At 42.9% G+C, this 23,932-nt stretch overlaps 1 protein-coding gene across 1 annotated transcript in view; it reads right to left on the bottom strand.

Annotated features, from left to right (window-relative positions):
- Positions 1-6,400: 6,400 nt before the first annotated feature.
- The window catches only part of MICOS10 (mitochondrial contact site and cristae organizing system subunit 10), a 35,645-nt gene continuing 18,113 nt past the window's right edge, over positions 6,401-23,932 (bottom strand). The window contains exons 2-4 of the mRNA XM_047792211.1: positions 10,385-10,432; positions 8,990-9,099; positions 6,401-6,649 (exon numbers count right to left, since the gene is read on the bottom strand). Coding sequence (XP_047648167.1) covers positions 6,641-6,649; positions 8,990-9,099; positions 10,385-10,432 — 167 coding nt within the window. The 3' untranslated portion in view covers positions 6,401-6,640. The remainder of the gene's footprint in view (positions 6,650-8,989; positions 9,100-10,384; positions 10,433-23,932) is intronic.

The following is a 23,932-nucleotide window of genomic DNA, read 5'->3' as shown; positions in this document are numbered from 1 at the left end:
ATTTGAGTAGTAAATATTGACAGTAATAGATTATAATCACTTTAATAAAATGAGGACCTACAAGTCCACAATCAATTAATGATCAAATAAACAGGGGAGAGGGAAAGTTCTTCCTCAGAGGATGTCAAATAATAAGGAAGAATGAATTTAGAAAATCATCAATGGATGCCAAAATTAGGAATGGTTTGATAAGAAACAGGATATTTACAGTCTCAAAAGTATTCCCATAATTTATTAATTTCAAAGAGAAAATAATATATCCACAGAGGAGAAACCAGGCAAACACCACTTTAACCAACTGACCTAAGTTCACACCGCTAATGCTGAGTGAGACAAACAGACATCATGTGCCTCCTGATGGGATGAATTGAAAAGGACACATCATCTCTGCCAAAATCGCAAAACTTGAATCACAAGGAAACATCAGACAAATCCAAACTGAGAAACATTCTACAAAATAACTTGCTTGCGCTCTTCAAAATGTCAAAATTAAGAAAAAAGCCTGATCAACTGTTCTGAATTAAAGAGACTTGACAGCCAAATACAATGCTTGACCCTGGACTGGATCCCGAACTGGGGTAAGTAGCTAGATGATAAAGTTTCAACGATTCACAAAATTTGAACATGTACGGTGGATCTGATACTATTGTATCCGTGTTAATTGCCTAATTTTGATAATTGCACTGTGCTTATATGAGAATATCCTTATTCTTATGAAATATACATTGAAGTACGTAGGGGTAAATGGGCATGGTATCCCAGCTTCCACGCAAATGGCTCAAAAATACTACAAATATACACACCCTGAGAACCATAAATAAACGAGAAACAATGTGAACAACTGGTAAACATGGGTAAAGGGTACAAAGGAATTCCTTGTATTATTTTCACAACTTTTCTTTTTTTTTTTTTTGCCTTTTTCTAGGGCTGCTCCCGAGGCATATGGAGGTTCCCAGGCTAGGGGTCCAATCGGAGCTATAGCTGCCGGCCTACGCCAGAGTCACAGCAAAGCGGGACTGCGAGCCATGTCTACGACCTACACCATAGCTCATGGCAACGCCGGATCCCTAACCTACTGAGCAAGGCCAGGGATGGAACCTGCAACCTCATGGTTCCCAGTCAGATTTGTTAACCACTGCGCCACAATGGGAACTCTATATTTTCACAACTTTTCTAAGTGTGAAACTGTAGCAAAATCAAGAGTTACCAAAAAATTTAACCCCTCAAAACCAAACATAAAGATACAAGTTATGGGTGCATTTTGCTGTCCATAAATTATGTCTTTTAAAAAATGAATTGAAAAGCATATATTTATATATATATATACACACACACACACACACACACAGTTTTTAAGATGCATAGGTCAATAAAACATCATGATGCTTTATTACATCTGCAAGAATTTAGCAAATCTCATCAGTAACCCTGACCTGAAGCTCTCGTTGACAGTTATTATTTCTGATTAATAAACACAGGAGTTATTTTAACAAATATAGCTGATTCCACATTGGATCAACTTGTTCTTATCAATTTAAGCTCAATGAAACCAACTCTGAACAATTTCAACTAGTTCAGTCAGGTTTGTATCAAATAAGGTTTATATTGGATTAAACCACTTTGAATGATCCTTTCCAGTTTAAATAGCTTTCAACCAGCATAGCAAAGCAGTTAAGTGTCTGGATTCCAGAATCAGGTAAAAATTTTGCCTATATCACCTCTTAGCTATTTATCCTTGAGCAAGTTAATTTATCCTTTCAAAATATGTCTCTTGGACTTCTGCTGCAGCTCGGTGGGTTAAGGACCCAACATAATGTCTGTGAGGATATCGGTTCAATCCCTGGCCTCGCTCAGTGGGTTAAGGAGCCGGCGTTGTCATAAGCTGTGTTGTAGGTCGCAGATGCAGCTGGGATCCAGCATGGCTGTAGCTGTGCTGTAGGCCAGCAGTGTAGCTCTGATTCATCCCCTACCCTGGGAACTTCCATATGCCTCAGATGCAGTCCTAAAAAGAAAATAAATAAATATATAAATAATCTGTTTCTTCATCCATAAAATGAGGATCATAGGACTTCTCTCATAGGATTGTTTTAAAAATTAAGAGTCGTGATAGACCTAAAGCCTTAGAATAGTAACTAGGAATTCCCGTTGTGGTGCAGTGGTTAATGAATCCAACTAGGAACCATGAGGTTGCGGGTTCCATCCCTGGCCTTGCTCATTAAGTTAAAGATCCAGTGTTGCCATGAGCTGTGGTGTAGGTTGCAGACTCGGCTTGGATCCCACGTTGCTGTGACTCTGGCGTAGGCCGGCAGCTATAGCTCCGATTGGACCCTTAACCTGGGAACCTCCATATGCCGCGGGAGTGGACCTGGAAAAAGCAAAAAGACAAAAAAAAAAAAAGAATAGTAACTAGCATGGAGTAGGTGCCCAATAAATGCAAACTATATTATGAATTCATTTGTACTGATCAAATTAAGTTCTGCCAGGCTCAAACTGGCTAGACCAGGAATAGAGGAAGATGACCTACACTTGATAATAAGCTCCTTTTCTAGACCCAGCTTCTTCCTTATTAAAGACTCACCTGCCCATTCCTGAATTCCTCCAGAATTCCTGACATCATCTTCCTCCACTTACATCTTCTGGTTCTGAATTCCCTAAGTGAGGATCACACAATCAAATCCAGTTATCTGAATGCAAATGTTCAGTCCTAGTCCTGTTTCCTACCATGCTCCTGGGGTTCTCAGGTTCCTGTTCCATTTCTTCAGGGTCCTCATCCACCCCGCCCCCGCAACCCTGCCCCCTCTTGCCCTAGCACTGAGGTCAGGTGCTCAATGACTCTGGTCTTTGAAAAGCTCAGCTGTAGTTTCAAAAGGGAGAGGCCACCATGGCTTTGCTCCTGTGTGCCTCGATGGAGTAGAGTGAAAACAAATGATACTGATACGTATTCAGGAAGATACAGAGTGTTTTCCAACCATTTTTTGACTTTTTACTACCAGAAACTCATTTGAGACACCCATTCCCTCTCTCAGGTCTTGCTAATTTAGACTCTACCAACCAACCCCTTGAGCCCAAGGATTAGGCCCTTTCTGTTCTAGAACAGCCCCCTGACTACCTACCATTAATACTATGCACTCTATTCTGATTCAAATAGCAGCATCCTCTTTTAAAATACCGGTGTTAGCACATATATTTGACCTTCAAAGTCTGTAAGGTAGAAAGGATCTTTTTTCTCCCTTCACAGATGATTTCCTCATGGCCAATAAGTGTTGGAGTAGGAACCTGGACCCAGGTCTGCCGACCGGGAACCCCACGGCCTTTGCATGTGCGCCCTGCCTCTCCCGTGTCCCCCGTCCCTGCTCTACCTTGGAGGCACTTAACCACTAGAGCACCCTGACTTTCACACTTGATCTGCACGAGGCTGCTTGGAGAACATCAGAACCTCTGCCCTGCTCCCGCCCAGGCCTATTTACCCCGACACCATCCTTTGGTGTCCGAGGGGAAGTGGCGCTTGCAGCACACTTAAAGAAAAAAGCAGTGATAGCTTCCAGATGAGCCTGTGATTCTAAACTTAACATTCCTTTTGGTACTGAGAATTTCCACTTTCTCCCCTTCCACCCCTTGGCATTTATGTAATTAGAAAGCATGCAACAGGAGATCGTTTGTCTCAGCACCGCTTGGGATGAAGGCCGTCCCAGCCCCGCAGAGTACATCATTGTGGAGAGACTGTGTAGAGTTTATTTGGACAGGTTCAAAAATAGTCGTTCAACAATACAATCAGATTGAACCACCACAAGTAAAATGTAATTATGGCTTGGTTACATGAAAAAAAAAAAAAAAGTAAACAATGAGGTTTGGAAAAACTAAAAGCAAAATTACAAAGGTATCTCCTTCATTCCCAATTTCTGCATTTTCCACAAGCAGGATTTCAAGACTGCATCCGTGGATCTTTCGAAATGGATGAGAAAGGATGACCCTCAATAAAGGAGACAGCCCGAGTGTGTTCTGAGGCCATTTCTCAGAACAAAGGCATACTTCTGCATAAGGCAAATGCAGCCTGATAAAGGCTCCCCCAGTGGGACCTCGGAATGCCAAAGTCATTCACCTAAATGAGTTCAAAATACATATTGTTCTGGGCCAAATTATACAGTGTCAAACTCAGACTGTATGTATTTATATATGTTGGCAGGGCAGGCCACTTTTGGGGCGCCACGACTTTATCCTAGTATCCTGTGCCCAGTTGGGTTCCCATCGCTCTCTCCCCAACCCCATGAATTTACTTGTATTTGGTTCCAGAAGGGCAGACAAGAAGCAAAGTCAAAGTTTCACAACCCCACAAGGGAGCAGGGCCCCAGAGGACTTGAATTTCTAATGAAACTTAAAGTAGAACAGAATGTGTGCCTTTGCCAACAAGGCTGGAACTTTCTGAAGTTTGGTTTGAGATGGGGGCAGGGAGTGGGGACAAGATCGAGCATTGTGCTTTGGGCCAGTCTCTGCTAAGAGCTACAAGCCAGGAATACAAAGTACACTGGAGTTAAAGCAAACAGCCAGTGCTTCCTTTGGGTGGCCTTTGCCCAGAACTACACCACACAGGGCTCAGTTTCTCAAAACACACAAGTGGAGTTTAAAGATGCTGGGCAAAGGGATCCATCCAAATGAATGCCCAAAATTTAATAACTAATGAGACAGAAGTCCAAGTCCAGTGTCCATTTCCACTCCATATTCTTCTGACATATCTAGGGAATTAGTGAGCATGGGCTGTGCTTTCTGTCTCTGTCTTTTTTAGAAGTAGACCTGTTAGTCTCTTCTCTCCCTAAATAAAGACGGGAAAAAAACTGGGGGGAAATAGTAACTTTTACAGCAAATATGAAGCAGACATGTGTAAGAGATGAAACAGGTTGTAAGGTTATTCTCTTTTAACTACATGTGCAAAGTGAACAGTAGCAGAGTGGCCACGGCAAGCCACAACCATGACTTAAAGACCCTGGGCTCAGGCCCCTCTTTGGGCTTCAACTGATCCAAAGAAACAAAAAAAGCCCAGAGAGCAGAGGAACCTGGCCAGTTTGCAGAGCCGGAGGCCACTGCTGCCTGTTCTGGTCCAGAGCTCAGCACACCTTTCTGGAAAGGGGGGGTTGGGTGAAGGATGAGGAAGGAGAAAAAGAGAAGGTATTTCCACTCTGAATCTACGCATTAGAAAACTTGCAAGAACTGTCTAATCAATGTTCCAGAACTGGGATGAGGGACCACCTCTACGCTGGTGCCCAGGACACCCCTTGCACTCTGCTGTGCCCCTGCACGCTCAGCTATACTGACCTTACGTGTAGGTTCCCAACAACGAAATGATTCCGAGTCCCCGCAAAAGCTGCCTTCCCTCTCCTCCCATCTGCCTAGAATGTCCAGTCCTCCTCAAGTCTCAGTCTGCGTTCCCACCTCCTCTGCCGGGGCCTCTACAGAGATGGACCTGCTCCTTCTCCTTTGCTCCCGCTGCACCCTGCCTACGCCCTGCCTCCTCCAACGGCAGGAGTCTGCATGTCTGTCTTTGCATTAGACTCTTAGCTCCCTGAAAGGCCCGTGTCTTGTTTTCTCATCCCTTTATCTCCACCACATCATAGTGCTGAGCTCACCGGAGATGCTCAATCAACATTTAGAGGATACAGGGACAAGTGGGATCAAGTCCTGCCTGTCTTAGTTTGATTATAAAGAGAGAGACAAATAAGAGCTGAAAGGTTGAGCTCCATGGTTCTGCACATTTTCAGAATTCTGCTGCGATACTACTTCATGTCTGGCCTCCCTGGTTCACGTGGAACCAAAGGAATAAACTCACAAAGAGGCATGAGCGGTGGCCCTTTTGTCCTCAGACTTCAGCTGCTACCTGAAGATGAAATCAACCCCAAACACAGCCTTCTGGCCAGCTGTGTAAGGCACGAGCTCTCCCCAGCCCCCAGGACAAAGCTCCCAGTACTGAAGCCTGGATGGCATCGAGCTCCATGAAGCTGTGGGCAACTGTGACATCAGTGGAGCGAGCCCCAGACACAGCAAGGTTCCATACCTGACAAGAGAGCCAGCCACCCAACCTCAGGGCAAGAGACACAGCTGGGACGTGCCCGGCCAGGTCCAGCGGTGAGAACAACATAGGGATTTTCAGGAACGGCCAGAGCAAGCGAGGGTCCTCAAGACGTTTGTCATCTTCCTCAGATAAGGCCACGCTCTCTCCGAGCTCCAATTTATGGGGTGGAAGCAGCTCTGAAAGCTCACATTAAGGGGCAACTGGGGAGAACGCACAACGGCTGTGGTTCCAGGAAGGCTCCCAAGAGAGGCTGCGACCGGGCGGTTACAGCTGCTGGCAGTTCAAATACACTTTTCCTCATGCTCAGAGACCAAAGGCAAAGAAACACAGGCAATGCACTGGGCTGCCTATTTCTGTTTAATTTATTTCTTTTAAGACCACCTCCTCGCAATTTCCAGAGAGAAAATACAAAACAAGAAACAGACTTGGTTTCAAATACATAAACAGTGTGCTGGAGTGGAAAGCATTACTGATAACATTGTTACAGAAGAACGTCAGCTTACTCCAGGGCACTTCAATATTCCTGAGGAATAAACGGGATTTCTCTTTCCCTCCCACCGGGATGTTCTCAGGGGGGTATCACTGCTCCTGCAAAGCAAGGACACTCAGGTTAGAACTGTGCAAACAGCATCCGGACAACCCTAACTTGCCGCTGCAGGTCAGACCAATGGACCTCACACCTTACGGCCAGGTTTGCTTTAAATCTGTCCTCCAAGAGGGCTGTACCCATCTGGCCCAGGTTCTTAAGAGTGACTCTCCAGTCTCTGAGGCGGGTGAGTGGAAAGCAGCAGGACAGGGCTACACACTCGGTACCTGGGTAACTGTGTTCCTCAAACCCATCAAAGGACCAGACCCCAGGGGAATGGAAAGACCGTGGCTCTGGAGTCAAACGGCCTCCTAATGACGGGAACTTTGGCAAGGTTCTCGACCTCAGTAAAATTCGGTTTTCTCATCTGCTGAATGAGGGTAATAAAACCCTGCTCACAAATCTACTGGGAGAGAAGTCTAGAGAACGAATATAAAGATAAAGCTCCAAGGATGGTCCACAGGGCATAGCAGGCACTCAGCAAGCAATTACCATAATATGACTACACTGAAAAAGCCCCAAGTTGGGATTTTGTTCCTCTTTTCAGAGAATGGAGGATGACAACATTGAGGCACAGACTCAAGTTCAGATAAAGTTACAAGGCCATTCTGGAGCAGTCCACATAAGGCTGTAAAAAATGTAACAATATTTTCCACAGTAACTCCCAGCCATTAAATATATACGCATATAATCACCCCCTGAGCCATTATCCATGACAACTCAGTTTGGAACAATGAAAACATTTTTAAACAATTAAAAGACCTGAAGCTCCTCTCCCTGTTCCTTTCTGTTCTCCTCCAAATTCAGCTGCTGTGCCAAAAAAGTGAAGGGCCGGGGAGCAGTGGAAACTGCCTGTCTGTCGTCAGCGCCGGTGCCACGCAGCTGCGCCTCTGCGCGCTGTCCCTCTGGTTACCTCACCCTGCCTCTGGCGCAGGGCTGGGTCATTACGAGGGGGCCCACGAGGGGCCTGCCAGGCCCTTCCACTGGCCGGCTCCCCGCTCCCAGTCCTCCCCCCAGGCACACAGAGGGTGGTCAGTGGGTGGCTGACAGTCTGAGCAAGTTCTCAGAGCCCTGCAGGGATGCTGGTGAGCCCTGTGGCTACAGCTTTGGACCAGAACTGGGACAACTCATTTATACCCTATTTTCTCCTCTACTTGTTATTCTGGTGGAACAATGGACGAGCCAATCACCTTTTCTTGTTTGACCTCAACTATAATAACCCACACTTCTATCAGCACCTCGCAGCTTAAAAACATTTTCACATTTAATCCCCTCCGCAAGCCTGAGAGGTAGAAATGATTCCCTCATTTCATAGACAGAAAACAATCTCGGAAGTTAAAACTCAAGCTCACACAGGAAGCAAGCGATGGATGAGGACACACAACTGGGTATCCTGGCTTCTGGGCTCTTTCCACTGGCCCCTGCTGCTGCCCCATCGCAGTGATTCTAGCTCAAGGGTAATCTAGAAAGGCAGATGGTTCTACACATCCAGGGAATGTGACGTTCTTCATGAAGCTTGCGTTGCTATGAAGCCTATGCCTTAATAATCCTGAGGCCATTAGCACATCTAATAAGATACACAATTTACTTCATTCATTTCTTTTACATTTATGTACTCTGTTCCAGGCCCTGGGGATACAAAAAATAAATACCACTCTGTCCAAAGGCTGCCACACATAAAGACTTTAGGAAACATGCTGCCTCCTTCCTCTTGAGGCATGGGTTACAATTTTTCATCTTGTCTGAATCATTAAAAATCCATCTGTAGGAAGTTCCCTTGCAGTGCAGCAGGTTAAGGATCTGGCGTTACTGCAGCTGTGGCGCAGGTTCTATCCCTGGCCCACTAACTTCCGCGTGCTGCGGATGCACCCCCCTAAACCCCAAATCCATCTGTAGACAAGACTTTGGCAGAACCATGTGAGACTTAAGAACCTGCCCTCTTGAGTAGAAAGTAGAATAACGGCTGAATGCAGAAGTCTTTAGGTTTAGTTTGAACGTGTGTAAGACAGGGCAGGGACCCAAGATCTTGAACAAAAGTGCCACCTCTGACATCAGATCCTTAACACAAATCTGCTTTCACCACAATGATAAACATAAGGCAGGCGCCTCCATTCTCATCAGCTAACATGAGTGTGCATCTGAACGCACCCAGGCGTCTGGGGGCAGTGGAGGGGACTTTAGGGCCCAAAGCAGCATCAACAGCACTCGGTCCAAAGAGCACTTAGGATCTCAGTGATGCCACAATGATGGAACAGTTCTAGGCATGCTAACAAATTCTTCAGGGACTCAGGAGAAAACTCTTTTTCTGCTGAAAGAATGAGAAATACCAATTCTGTACGTACTTTGACATATTTTCCATGTAGTAGATACGGAGCCTGGAAATCATGCTGACAGTTGGAGTAGGCCATTCCCAATCCCATTCCAGAACCAAAGGCCAATGGCCACATTCTTCCTAGTGAGCAAAAAAAGGAAAATCCCAATAGGGAACCACTGAGAGAAAATAAAGCTTTTGTCTGGCTTGAATACATTTGCTAAGGGCTCAGTAAACATTCAACACGCAGCAGGCTGATGACCGTAACACATCGTACAGTTTTAATCAACGGCCAAAAAGCGGGGGGTGAGGGTGGGGTGTCTATTAAGCATTTTCGCTGCTGGGTTTGAGGTATGAGTAAGTGGTACAACATGAAAACAGTAGACACAGTTGAAGCTTTTTTTTTTTTGTCTTTTTTTTTGCTATTTCTTGGGCCGCTCCCTCGGCATATGGAGGTTCCCAGGCTAGGGGTCTAATGGGAGCTGTAGCCACCGGCCTATGCCAGAGCCACAGCAACGCAGGATCCGAGCCGCGTCTGCAACCTACACCATGGCTCACGGCAACGCCGGATCATTAACCCACTGAGCAAGGGCAGGGACCGAACCCGCAACCTCATGGTTGCTAGTCGGATTTGTTAACCACTGCGCCACGACGGGAACTCCTACAGTTGAAGCTTTTAACTTTTCTACATCAGTTCTAATCAGTAGCTCATTTTAACTCATTCCTTATCCTTATCAGAAATAATACCTTTCAGTGAGGCATTTGAATTTTAAAAATACATAAGAATTTCACCAATATTTACATATTTTGATTCTGTAAGTCATGAAGTTTAGTTAAACCAGTACCATAAATGATTATTTCATATCAGCACTATGTGTTAATTATGAATCTCTAGCTGTGTATCCCCCACCAGTTCTTCATGAAAAGAGGTCGAAGTGACCCCTCTGGCTTCTAGCCATGGCTAAACTGCAGAAGTTCTTCCACAAAATGAGAGGGTCATTGCCTGTCCTTCGTTTAGGATAACTTGGGGCCAAAAAGCATGTGTATTTCTGGTTTTCTACTTGTTACTGCCAGCAGGACTCTCATGTTCAAATGTCTTTAGACAAAATTGCAATTAATTAGAATTATTTGAACATGTGGATTTGGCCAAATGACTCACTGGCATAAAGTACAGGCTTCTCTAATGATATCATATTTAAGGCATCAGGCACCCTGACTCAACACCCAGGGGGAGTTCTGGAATGCTCAGCCCATTGTGACATCTTTTGAGTCCACGGTCTTTGTCTAGTTCATTTTACAGTGGCCCACCTAAACTCATAAACAGATGGACTGGCAGCCATGGAGTCATGCCTTCCAGAAGCGTCCCTGCTCTGTGTGTATATACACTAGGACATGATGTTGTAAAGGTAGTAAGAGTCACACTTACTTTTAAAGAAGGTAAGTGAGAAAACGAGTCCTAATCCAAAACCAGTACCTACAAAGAAGGAGGAAAAACACGGTCAATATCATGACAGTGACTTGAAAAAATATAATGAACTGTTTCATAAATGTGAACACCTATAAAACGGATTTTTTCATAAATTGGCATAGAGATGATTTTTCATTTCTAACCTTCCTTCTTGTTAGAGGCTTTAGGTATGCCTTTGGTCCCTCCGCCCAGTGGGGGATAAGAACCTTATTTCCCACTCTGGAGTGGGGGAAAGGCAGTTCCCGAGTCGATGCTCTCTGAACTGCCTGTGAATAGCCTCCAGCACCTGGGTCTCCTCTCCCCAGCTTCTGCAGGGCACCACAGCCAGAAGAGCAGTTAAACCAGGTCAGCAGGAAGCTTTCCTTGTCATTTCAACACTTGGAGTATGGCTACTTTTTGAGGAAGATGGAAAGGAGTGACCCAGAAAAATTTCCAAAAGTTGTCACAAGTCAGACACAAGTCAGAGTGTCCAGACAGAGGGACACTCCTCAAATGTGGAGATTAATCCCCTCATTTTACTCATAGGGCATTTTTAAGTACTATCTTTCAACATAAAAAGACAAATGCAAGCCTATTTTAATAATCTGAGAGGAAAAAAACCTCTAAATACCAAATTTTAAATCAAACTAGAGAGAACAATAAGCTTGGGATTTAAAAAAAAAAAAAATCCTCATTTTGACTTTTTTTTTTTTTTTTTGCTTTTTTAGACCTATACCCGCGGCATATGGAGGTTCCCAGGCTAGGGGTCTAATCAGAGCTGTAGCTGCCAGCCTACGCCAGAGCCACAGCAACGCAGGATCCGAGCCGTGTCTTCGACCTTCACCACAGCTCACAGCAACGCCAGATCCTTGACTAATATTTCTTAAACTCTGATCACTCTATTGCTATGAACACAACTTTTGCTAATCCATACATCATCTGCACACTTCTTTTTCTTTTTTCTATTTTTTAATTTTTTTATCCCGTCCTGTATTTGTTTTAATTACTCAATGAATTTATTACATTTATAGTTGTGCAACAGTCATCACAATCCAATTTTATATGATTTCCGTCCCATAACCCCAGGACATCCCCTCACCCCCCGAACTGTCTCCTTTGGAAAACGTAAGTTTTTCAAAGTCTGTGAGTTAGTATCTATTCTGCAAAGAAGTTGTGTCCTTTTTTCAGATTCCACGTGTCAGTGATAGCATTTGATGTTGGTGTCTCATTGTCTGACTGACTTCACTTAGCATAATTTCTAGGTCCATCCATGTTGCTGAGGATTCCATCTGAGGAATCGCCATACTGTTTTCCACAGTGGTTGCACCAATTTACAATCCCACCAACAGTGTAAGAGGGTTCCTATTTCTCCACACCCTCTCTGGCACTTATTGTTTGTAGACTTTTTGATGATGGCCATTCTGGCTGGTGTAAGGTGGTACCTCAGAGTGGTTTTGATTTGGATTTCTCTAATAATGAGTGATGCTGAACATCTTTTCATGTGTTTTTTGGCCATCGGTATGTCTTCTCTGGGTCTGTTTAGATCTTCTGCCCATTTTTTGATGTGGTTTTTTTGGTATTGAATCGCAGAAGGTGTTTATAAGTTTTGGAGATTAATCTCTCGTCAGTCACTTCAATTGCAAACGTTTTCTCCCATTCTGTGGGTTGTCTTTCCATTTTGTTTAGGTTTCCTTTACTATGCAGAAACTTTTAAGTTTAATTAAGTGCCATTTCTTTATTTTTGTTTTTACCGTCATTACTCCAAGAGGTGGATCTGAGAAGATGTTGCTGTCGTTTATGTTGGAGTGTTTGGCCTAGGTTTTCCTCTAAGAGTTTTATAGTATCCGGTCTTATATCTAGGTCTTTAATCCATTTTGAGTTTATTTTTGAGTATGGTGTTAGGGAGTGTTCTAATTTCATTCTTTTCCATGTGGCTGTCCAGTTTTCCCAGCACCACTTACTGAACAGGCTGTCTTTTCTCCATTGTATATTCTTGCCTCCTTTGTCATAGATTAATTGGCTGTAGGTGCGTAGGTTTAATTCTGGGCTTTCTATCCTGTTCCGGTGATCTATATTTCTGTTATTGTGCCAGTACCATATGGTTTTGATGACTGTTGCTTTGCAGTATAGTCTGAAGTCAGGGAGCCTGATTCCTCCAGCTCCATTTTTCACATTTATTTTCTTTAAAAAAAAAATCAATGTATTATTGATTCAACCTTAAATAATATTGGTATAATCATGGATTTGAGTATAGCTATATTTTTTTCCATGAGCTGTATTAAAGTGAATGCAGAACCATTAAAATAAAAACATGTACCCATGGTACCACTTTACCAAAAAAAAAAAAAAAATCACTTCACACACTATGGAGATACATGCCCCAAACTTTGAGATAAACTTACTTTTCCATTACCAAAAACTAAGTTATGCATGCCAAAGAAGAGAGCCCAAATGTGATTTTTCCCTCCTAGACTTGACAGATAACTGTTTTCAAACTTTTCAGAGTATTCTGGCTGCTCTTTACCAAGTGTTTGCTCCATGGTCTGATGGAGCCCCTGATCAATCTCTTTACAAATAAGCACCGCATGAAAGTCCCAATTCTCACTTGTCTTAATGGTTTTCAAATATGTGCTGCTGAAATTCCAAGAGCTTCTTCCCTGACAATCCACGAATTTAGGTTACTGCAGTGTGAACATTCAAAGTACTCCTCAGCCAACAAACCTGACCTTTGTGCTCCAAACACAGAGAATTTGGTCTTGAGCAAGCAAGCTAAACCACACTTTTTTGATTCACCTATGCAATAATCCAGCTGAGGCTGGCCTGAAGAAAGTGTTTATGCTGTTATCCAGAACGATTTCTGATAATTCTCTTACTATCTATATGTGTCCACGATGTGTTTCTTTCCTATAACTATGTCCTATACTAATATGAATTTTAATAAAAAATCATTACTTTGTCCTGTCTAATAGACCCTGGATTAGGTATGGTGCCCAACTTTAAAATGCATCATCTGGGAGTTCCCATCGTGGCTCAGTGGTTTATGAATCTGACTAGGAACCATGAGGTTGCAGGTTCAATCCCTGGCCTCGCTCAGTTGGTTAAGGATCCGGCCTTGCCATGAACTGTGGTGTATGTCGCAGACGAGGTTCAGATCTGGCATTGCTGTGGCTGTGGCATAGGCTGGCGGCTACAGCTCCAATTCAACCCCCTACTCTGGGAACCTCCATATGCTGCGGGTGCAGCCCTAGAAAAGACTAAAATAAAACAAAATAAAGTAAAATAAAATGTATCATCTGAGGATCACTCATGTCATCCCAATTTCCATGTAATTTAATAAAATGACAAAAAACTGGTCAGTTAACAGACCACAATCATTAACCTATTCAAGGCTGACATGGTGAGAAGGAAAAGGAACTAATATCAGTATTTCCCAGGAGTACCCAACATTCTCTCCCTACTCCACACATAAAAAAATTATCTTTTAAACCAAATAACACCCTGATACGGTATTATCCCCCAGTCCAGAGTCAGAAAATAACTTGCTCAAGGCTATCTTCTACAGATAGTGGAAGAACAGTAAATGGGGCCCCAAGCCTGCCAGACCCCAAAGCCACTTTACCCACTGTGTCCTGACATCGGATTTTCCTACAATTTCAGCCCCTAAACAATCATAACCTCCCTCAAGGGAAATTAGAGTATCAAGATATCTAATGCCAGTGAAGTAGGACACAGCCAAAAACCAAGTGGTGCTTCCCATGCAACAGCCCAGAATGCTAGGCAACCAGGGTAGTAACAAGTCCACACAAGGCCAAACGGGCTTGTTCAGATTCATTCCCAGACTAATCCTACAGCACATGTCATAGACATAAGTCCACCTGGTGGGTATGATCCAGAACATCAGAGAAATGGCAACTATCACGACTGATACTCCTTGGCAAGAATCTTCGTGCTTGGTGTATAAAATGGCACAGGGTTCCATTTCAAAGCAACTTGCCTCACCCCCTTGCAGCTGGAAGATGAGTAAGACAGTAAATTGGTACTAGAAAATGAGGTAAAGAATTTGGACTGGCTTACAGATTTCAAACCCGGCAATGGGATGGGGAGGTAGGCCAGTAAAAACATAATGGCTTACAATCAGGGCTTTTGGTCTTCTCCATCTGGAAGGCAATTTTTTGGCAAACAAATCAAAAGCCCAAAAAGAAAATATTTCAGCATTTTTCTTGTCCCTCTGATTCCATGCCTGTCTCTCCTATTTTCCCCCAAGGAAAGAAAGCTCTCTGATGCTCAACTTTTCCTCATAGGAGACCAAGAACAATGCTAAGCCCGCTGCTACCAGCATCAAACTCAACCAAAGATGAGAAATGTTTCAACAACAACCAGTACACAGTAGAAAATCTTTTGTCTCTAGACTTCACTCAAGTTCTGGTGTATGCCCAACCACCCAGGTTTGCTCCTATTAAAGGCATTTATCTGCAAGTATAAATACGAGATCAAAATCACAATCCAGATGAAACCAAAGACGGCGTATACTCAATTAAATTAGGCTACTAAATCTTCAATTCTTAGGACTGATTTCTCTTCTCCATTTCTAGATCTTTAAGATGCAAAATAACAAGTCTATTCTCTACAGAAAAAAAAATAACATGGAAAATAATTTTTAAATGCCAACATTTTACTTAAAATTAGCTATCTCGGTTATTTAAGAGATAAACAATGGTGGAACTGCTGATGAGTTTTACAGATTCAAGTTCTCACATGCTCAATTTTCTTTTAAAAGGCAACATGTTGCTTCAAAGAAAGTCCCACCTGATCAGGGGACACCAACTCTGCAGCTGTTTTCACTAAAGACTGGCACCTCTAGGCCAGGTTTAAACTTCATAACAATAAAACATGAAAGGTTTGTCTTACAATAAAAACAAACCAACATGGAAAAGAGAAGAGTTTTCTCTGCCTTTGGCCACTTTTTGTTGTTGTTGCATGACAAGCTCTCTTAGAGGAAAAAAGCCAAAGGAAAAAGTACAAAGCATTTTTCACCTTCCCTGGAAGCAAATATTTAATTATGAATAAAATTTATAAAACTCTGACTCCCTCTTCAAGCCTGTTCTTTTGGCCCATGCTGTCTGGAATGACAAATAACCCTAAAGTAAAGAAATGCCTGATTATAGGTACACATCTTCCTCATGGCAAAGTCCAGCTATGAGGGGGTAAGAGGGGGATCGAGACAAAAAAAAAAAAAAAAAAAACCACCACAACAGAGAGGCCTTATGGAATTGACATTAGGCAAGGAGCCCTTGATCTGAAACCATCTCTTTTGGAGAGGAAAAAAGAATTGGCACAAATTCTTTCAAAAAGAAATTATTCCAAATCAATCTAACTCTGCACTTCAATGCATGCTTAGTGCCCAAAAGGACATCATAAAACTGGCTAGTAGATAAACACACATTTTTAGAAAGGAACAATTCCTTAATAGTTCGTCTGATGTTATTTTAGTAGCAAAACACCAGAGAACTCGCTCCACTAGCTACATAAAAAATATTGCTTAGTCAATGCAACTTTTAGAAAAATCTTTGCTCTCACCACACCACATATTATAAAGCTTCACTTCACTGAAATACTTAGAAAGCAAACTTAATCAGCAAGAATTAAGAAGCAGGCTGCATAATCTGACTGCAGTCCTGGAGTAGAAATAGAAATGTACTTTGGATATTAATCCCTAAGCAGAACAAGTTGGAGCAATACAGGTTCCTATAGAATCAACTTCAATGAAGCTGCAATTGCTGATGGATTTTCAGTGGAGGAGGAGTAACTCAGTGTTGAGAAAGGCATTAAAAAAAAATATGGAGTTCTCTTGTGGCGCAGCGAGGTAAAGATCCAGGGTTGTCACTGCCAGTGGCTTAGGTTGCTGCTGTGGTGCATGTTCAATCCCTAGCCAGGGAAATTTCACAAGCCATGCATGTGTACACACAAACACACACAAATCCTCAGCAAGTTACTCAGAAAACACTTCTGTGAAAGATCAATCATGGGGAAAGAAGACCACAGACCCATTTTATTTATCAATAATTGATTATATAATTAAGAGCTCACTCCAGGAGTTCCCGTCGTGGTGCAGTGGTTAACAAATCCGACTAGGAACCATGAGGTTGGAGGTTCGGTCCCTGCCCTTGCTCAGTGGGTTAACCATCCGGCGTTGCCGTGAGCTGTGGTGTAGGTTGCAGACGCGGCTCGGATCCCGCGTTGCTGTGGCTCTGGCGTAGGCTGGCGGCGACAGCTCTGATTTGACCCCTAGCCTGAGAATCTCCATATGCCGCAGGAGCAGCCCAAGAAATAGCAAAAAGACAAAAAAAAAAAAAAAAGAGCTCACTCCAGCTTGTAGTTAATATTTTAAACAAAGCTCCTAAATTCCTAAGGTCAATGTTTAATCAATGCTAAATTGTGATCTGCATCTAAAAATTAAAATTGCAAAGCAACTACATTTTAACTAGTGTAATAATACTGCAAGACATAGGAGCAAAAACCATATTCAACTAGAAGTTTATGAATACGAGACTATAGAAATTACAAGCAAGTTTTTAAGATCCTAGAAACTACGTGCCAAACAACTTTATTCTTTATGCCTGAAAGAAAAGATACGGCTTCCAAAAAATGAGATATTTGGTCTCCTACTGAGTAGCCATGAGACAGGCCCCGTTTAAACTGTGGCTCCCTCTGCGCCAGCCAGCTCTCAGACCTCAGGTCAGTTCTTTAACCTCACTCAGTCTCCACGTGCTCATCTGTAGTATGAAAACAATCTTCTAGGACTGCTGTATTAGGAAAATGTAAGCTATCTAGCAGTGTTTGAGAAAGACTTTAATAAATGCTATTAAGTTCTGCTACCTCTCTAATAAAACTCAAAAGATGTCAGAAGTTTATGTAACAGTCAATCCTCTATGAAAATGCAACTCCCAGAGTTCCTGTCGTGGCGCAGTGGTCAACGAATCCGACTAGGAACCATGAGGTTGAGGGTTCGATCCCTGCCCTTGCTCAGTGGGTTAACGATCCGGCATTGCCGTGAGCTGTGGTGTAGGTTGCAGATGCGGCTCGGATCCCGCGTTGCTGTGGCTCTGGCATAGGCCGGTGGCTACAGCTCCGATTCAACCCCTAGCCTGGGAACCTCCATATGCCGCGGGAGCGGCCCAAGAAATAGCAAAAAGACCAAAAAAAAAAAAAAAATGCAACTCCCTAGCTTGCTTAGGATCCCACTGTGAGTGAACCACAGCTGAAAATCTCAATCTTTTCCCCGACTCTTTGCATAGTTGAACTTATTTCACTGGCATTAGAAACTGTTCATAATGTGTGTGTGTGTGTGTGTGTGTGTATTTAAATATATATTTTGCCCTGCCTGCAGCATGCACAAGCTCCCAGGCCAGTGATCAAACCCATGCCACAGCTGTAACTACAGCCACGGCTGTGACAACACCAGATTTTCAACCTGCTGAGCCATGGGGTAACATATATATATATATATATATATATATATATATACACACATATATATTTTTTTTAATAGGGGACTCCTTCAGAAGCACGGCTAAACGAGAATATTTTGCCTTAGAATACAATAAAAAATTTTCCTAGAGCTGTCTTGTGTTTAATAAAGCTACATGTATGCTCTGAACATGGACTAAGAGCAAACTGACCTATTTATAATGGTCACGCTTTCCTGTTCAATCATGTTTCTATCAACATTATTACAATCATCAAATGCATGTGTTATGACAGGACAAACAAGAATATGCTTTTATAGAAAAGTATCCCTGGGATGGAGTTTAGTGAGAATTACGTTTCCAAGAAACATTCCTGATTTATGAAAGATGTTCAGGGCCCAATTCATGAGGGGAAAAAAAGTTTTAAGTCAGCTCCAAACTGTGTTACTTAATCCTCTGAGGCAAAGACAGACTGTCCCAGGTGTCCCTGTGTAAATGCCAAGTCATGTGAATTAACCAAGAAAGTGTGCCAGACCAAATGCCCAGAGATGGTAATTTGGTCTGTGTTAATCAGCTTCTCAAGCGTCAACACTGCTGCAGGGTATGTAGGAAACACACTAGGGTGGCTATTTTACAAGACCTTAACCTTCCTGTGCCTACTGGACTAGAAAGAGGTTGAAACACCTGTATGAATTTCTTGGGTGGACATCAATCACCAGGATTCTGATCGGAACAAGTAAAGCAGTCAGCACAGAACAGAGTGAAGACAGGAGAGATCAATGTGGAAGTCATTACTGGTATGCTCTGTTTTAAGAAAAGCCAAACTCACAAAATGCGTCCTTTTAAAGTACATATGGCACATGATCCAGCTTTCAGAATTTTGACAGCCACACAACTTTCCAAGAATGCACAAAAGGAACATGGCTGAACACATTTTACTAAAATACAATTAGCTGCTTCACATGTGGGCACAGCACGTAGGAAAACGAGAAGCTCTGAACACTAATGATTAAAGGGACATTGAAAAATGCAGACTTACTGTTTCAATAAACACAATAAAAGGGACAATGCATTACTTTTATCAGAGGGTGCTTTGGAGGTACGAACATTTACAGAGTGGCAGGCACTGTACGTTTCTACACATTATTTCATGTGACCCATGGAACCACCTTATGAGGTGTATTGTGACCCTGTCTCAGAGAAGAGGAAACAATGCAAAGACGCTAAATGACCCATCCAAGTACACACAACTAAAAAGTGGAACTCAGCCCAATCTGTCTGACTCCAAAGTCAGGGAGTCTTTCCTATCTGCAGAGATAAACCTCAGGGAGCGGTCAGGTGGGCAGCAGGGAGATGAGTCTATTGTGACATATGTCGACAAAGTGTTTTTCTGGATTTTATGGATTGTAGTACACCGACTGCACGGGTAATTTATGACTAGGTTACTCTTCAGTCCCTCAAGAAAACAACAGAAACCACAGATGTTTGACTTATCAAGAGGGTAGAAAAACCCTGAAATTACTTAGAATAAATGAGAAATAGTCGGGAAATACTTCTGTGTACTGGCTGGAGAGAAAATGCATCCACTGTTCAAAAGGTATTTTCCAGCAAGTCCCTTCCTTCCCAATACTTTAACACCTCTAGAACCTCCTCCTCCTCAGTAACTGGATTCTCATCCTTGCGAAAGTAAAAGTAAGAATCAGGGATTCATTACACTCTAGGTATACGTCATTACAGCTATTACGTTGTTGCCTATGCCTGATTTAAATGAAAAAAAAAATCAAGAAACAAGAACCAACAGTTTCTTTTCCTTGCACATTCACTTGATCTATATTTATCAGTATTTATTCAGTAGAAGGCACTGGGGATACATATTTTTTACTCTTGGAGTACATCACTAGCGTATATAGGGTTTATTCTTCAAAAAGTGGGAAGTGTTACACCGTGGTTATATGTCCATTACGTGGACTTGGGGGAAAGACAGGTTAAACAGGATTGAGGATACTGCTTAGGTCACTCACTAGTTGTGTTTCAGTGCTTGGACAAATTATATACAATTGGTTTCTTCACACAGAAACTAGGAATACTAATAGTGACTGTCCCTGGCTGGGGAATGGCAAGGGTGAAAGGGCGTAAAAGTGTAAGTGTAAGAAGCTTGGAAGAACGGTGCACTGCACACAGTAATTGTAATTGTCTTCTCTCCCCCCCTCCCCAAAGAAAACCTTTTCAAGAATAAATATTTACTGAGCACTGAAGGGCAAGAGCACTGGGCTCAACAAGGGTCAGAAATAAGTAAGACCCAGTCTCTTCACCGGAAGCTTGGGATCAAGAAGGAATAATAACTCAGGAAATCCAGAAAACTGAACAAAAGCAGATCCTTGATGCCAGGAGAGGGACAATGTTCTGCTGGTCAAGAGGAACACATTTAGCCGAGTTTGTTTTGTTTTGTTTTTAAGTGTTATGGCTGCACCCACAGCATATGGGAGTGCCTGGGCCAGGGCTGAATCCAAGCCTCAGCTGTGGCAATGCCAGATCTTTTAACCCACTGTGCCAGGATGGGAATTGAACCTGCACCTCTGCAGTGACTTGAGCCACTGCAGTCAATTCTTAGCCCATTGTGCCACAGCAGGAATTTTTTTAATGTTCAAGAAATAGGTAGCGTTTGAGTTGTTTCAAAGGGTAGGCTTTTTAAAAATAATTTTTTTGGCCACACCTGCAGCATGAAGAAGTTCCGGAACCAAGGATTGAACCTGTGCCACAGCAGTGACAACACCAGAACCTTAACTGCTAGGCCATCACCAGGGAACTTCTTAAGGTGTAGACTTTTAACAGCCAGAGTTGGGAGGGGGATGGGCACACACTCCACCCGGTTGGCCCCAGAAAAGCAGGGTTTGTCCAGGGAATGGGGTGGGGGGATAGCAATCTAGTGAAGCAAGAAGCATGTCCCAGAGAGCAAGAGATAAGGCTAGAAAGGGACGGGGACTACTCTGAAGGCACCAGGAGTTGGGTCAAGGAGTCTGCCCAGCACTTAATTTAGTAAGCAGGGAACTTCCCTGAAGAGTTTTTAAAAAGACATAACATGACTGAAGCTATGCTTTAAGAAGACTCATCTGACTAAGGTGTGTAGGACTACTTGGAAAGGAAGAGACATTTTGCTGGCAGGATTTATAGGACTTATCAGCTGATCAAGTGTATGTATGTGTATCTAGGGTTTGAGAGGATGCAGTGGGGAAGGCTGTCAAAGAAGATGCTGAGAATTTCTACCTGGATAATTATACAAACACTGGTGCTATTTGAAAGTCATCAAAAAAACTTTTAATACTAAATTTCCTTAATCAATCTAAAATATAACTTGGTTTATAAAAATGCAACCTCTACAGAATTTTCAGGAACATCATACAATATCAAACAAAGTGCATTCACTATGTACTTATGCATCAGGATTAAATTATTGCATTTAATCCTGAGAATAAACTTCTCTTATCAGCCCCATTTTATATATAGACCAAGAAACTGAGAACAGAAAAGTTAAGTAACTTGCCTCAGGTCACACACCTGGGATTTGAACCCAGGCAGTCTGACTCCAGAGCCCTGGTCTTTGGTTGCCTTGTTCCTAGGCCTCCACTGCAGCCTCCTCACAGATAAACAAAGCTATTGTAATCATTCTGACTCACCAAAGGAAGCTCAATACCTTCCAGATTCATCCTAGCCAACACTATGTGTGGGCCTTTCCTTCATCATACAAACTGAGTGCCCTGCCTGGCACTAGGCGAGGCCCCAGGAAATAAGTCCCTGCACTCAGTAAGTTCATTTGTTGGAGCCAATGGATAATAAGAAACTCAAAGCACAAGGTACAATGACAGATTTGGACAGAAGGCTCCATCAAAGATGGAGACAGCAGTTAGGAGAAAGCTGCTGTAGGAGTTCCCATTGTAGCGCAACATGACGAATCCAACTAGGAACCATGAGGTTGCAGGTTCGACCCCTGCCCTCGCCCAGTGAATTAAGGATCCGGCATTGCCGTGAGCTGTGGTGCAGGTCGCAGACATGGCTCAGATCTGCAGTGGCTGTGGCATAGGCAATTAGACCCCTAGCCTAGGAACCTCCACATGCTGCGGGTGCAGCCCTAAAAAACAAAATAAATGAATAAACAAAAAAGGATAAAGCTGTTGGCAGTGGCCCAGGTGGGAGCTAGGTCCAATCTTCAGATTTTCTCTGCCATCTGACTGAAAAATGTGAACTTACATACTCTGGTCTCTCCTCAACACCGCCCTCCCCACCCCCAGGTATTCCATGCTGCAGAAATCAAAGAGACCATACTAAAGGTAAGCAGGACAGGTTAAAGCAGGACAGTGATCAGGGATTAGGAACTTCAGAGGAGCGGGAGTGACCACACTTACTGACAAGACATCAATCCTAAGGTAAGGATATGGTCATGGACAGAGATAAATAGAAATGGAAGAGACGGTCAAGCATTTTTAAAAACATACCAAAGGTTTTGCATTTAAGGTATGGCTGGTGCAAATGTGACTGTCCCCGATCAGCATTTACAATGGAGCTAGACTGACTCGCCTGAATCTTGGGGCCTTCCCTAACTAAGCAAACAGCTTCTTTGCTGTTCACGTCTGTCTCTCACAAGGAGCCCAAGACTCTGAGGCTAGGAAACAGCACCCAGCTGACTTTGTTACAGCAGTATTCCACGGTCTTTCTTAAAAGCATCAGTATTCTACAGAGCCCCATAAATAAACCTCTCCCAACTGGTGGACTTGCATACATTAAGAAAGCAAAAATGTAGTTTTCATGCTGAGTGAAGAAAAAAAAGTCTTCCAAAACATAAGTTATGAGCTGAAATAAAATGAATTTCAAGTTGGAGCAAGGAAAAAAAATAAGCTGTGATTTTTCATTGGTCACAGCCAACCTTTTCTGGGAAAACATAAGATTAGTAGCATTTATTCTAATGTCAAGACAACATATGAATAGAGCGGTAATTTACTGTATTTTTGCTTCTAGTCAGAGTAGGATACTATGAGCTCACATACAGGCTTACTCTGAAATGGTTAAAAAAAAAAAATTCCTACAACTCACAGACTTCAATTTAGTCATCTGAAATGATGCCAAGAAACTAGCAGCTTTCTTAGGACTACCTTCCTAGTAAAAAGTGAATTATGCTGCTTAAATCGTTTGCTTCAGTTAATCACTTAAAATCTATCAAACAGGAATTCTGAGTTTATATGCTCAGGTTCTAACAAACAATCAGAAACATTTGTTCTAATTCACAAACATTTGTCAAAGTAAAGTGGGTCTACAAATCCGTCAACAATTATGTCAGAGTGTTACAACAATTACACACTATTCTAAGCATTCTAACGCAGGTTTAGGCTAGATAAAGAAAACTGAAGTAAAAGCAACGGATTTCAATTCCTCCCATATACACTGTTAACTATTAATCAAATAGCTTTAAAATCCTACCTGAAGATACACAACTGAAGCAACTTGGTGATGGGTCTCTCTCTATATACGTATTTTTTTTTAGGGCCACACCCACATCATATGGAAGTGCCCATGCTAAGGGTTGAATCAGAACTACAGCTGCCTGTCTACACCACGGCTCAGCCTACACCACAGCTCACAGCAATGCTGGATTCCCAACCCACTGGGTGAGGCTAGGGATCAAACCTGCAACCTCACGGATACTGGTCGGAATTGCTTCCACTGGGCCACAACGGGAACTCCCTGGGTCTCTGTAATTTTAAACAAGCACATGGGCCACAGTGCAATCTGCCTAACCACCTGCCCTTTCTCCCAGACATGCCTTGTACCATTTTTCTAGCTGGCTCCTCATCATCCATAAATATCCCATATTCTTCTCAAATTTTTTTCCTTTTTTTTCTTTTTTTTTTTTGTTGTTGTTGTTGTTGTTGCTATTTCTTGGGCCGCTCCCGCGGCATATGGAGGTTCCCAGGCTAGGGGTTGAATCGGAGCTGTAGCCACCGGCCTACGCCAGAGCCACAGCAACGCGGGATCCGAGCCGCGTCTGCAACCTACACCACAGCTCACGGCA

The sequence above is a fragment of the Phacochoerus africanus genome, chromosome 8 (genome assembly GCF_016906955.1).
Source record: "Phacochoerus africanus isolate WHEZ1 chromosome 8, ROS_Pafr_v1, whole genome shotgun sequence".
Lineage (NCBI taxonomy): Eukaryota > Metazoa > Chordata > Mammalia > Artiodactyla > Suidae > Phacochoerus > Phacochoerus africanus.
Note: the sequence above shows the minus strand (reverse complement) of the source record. Positions and strands in the feature narration are given on the sequence as shown.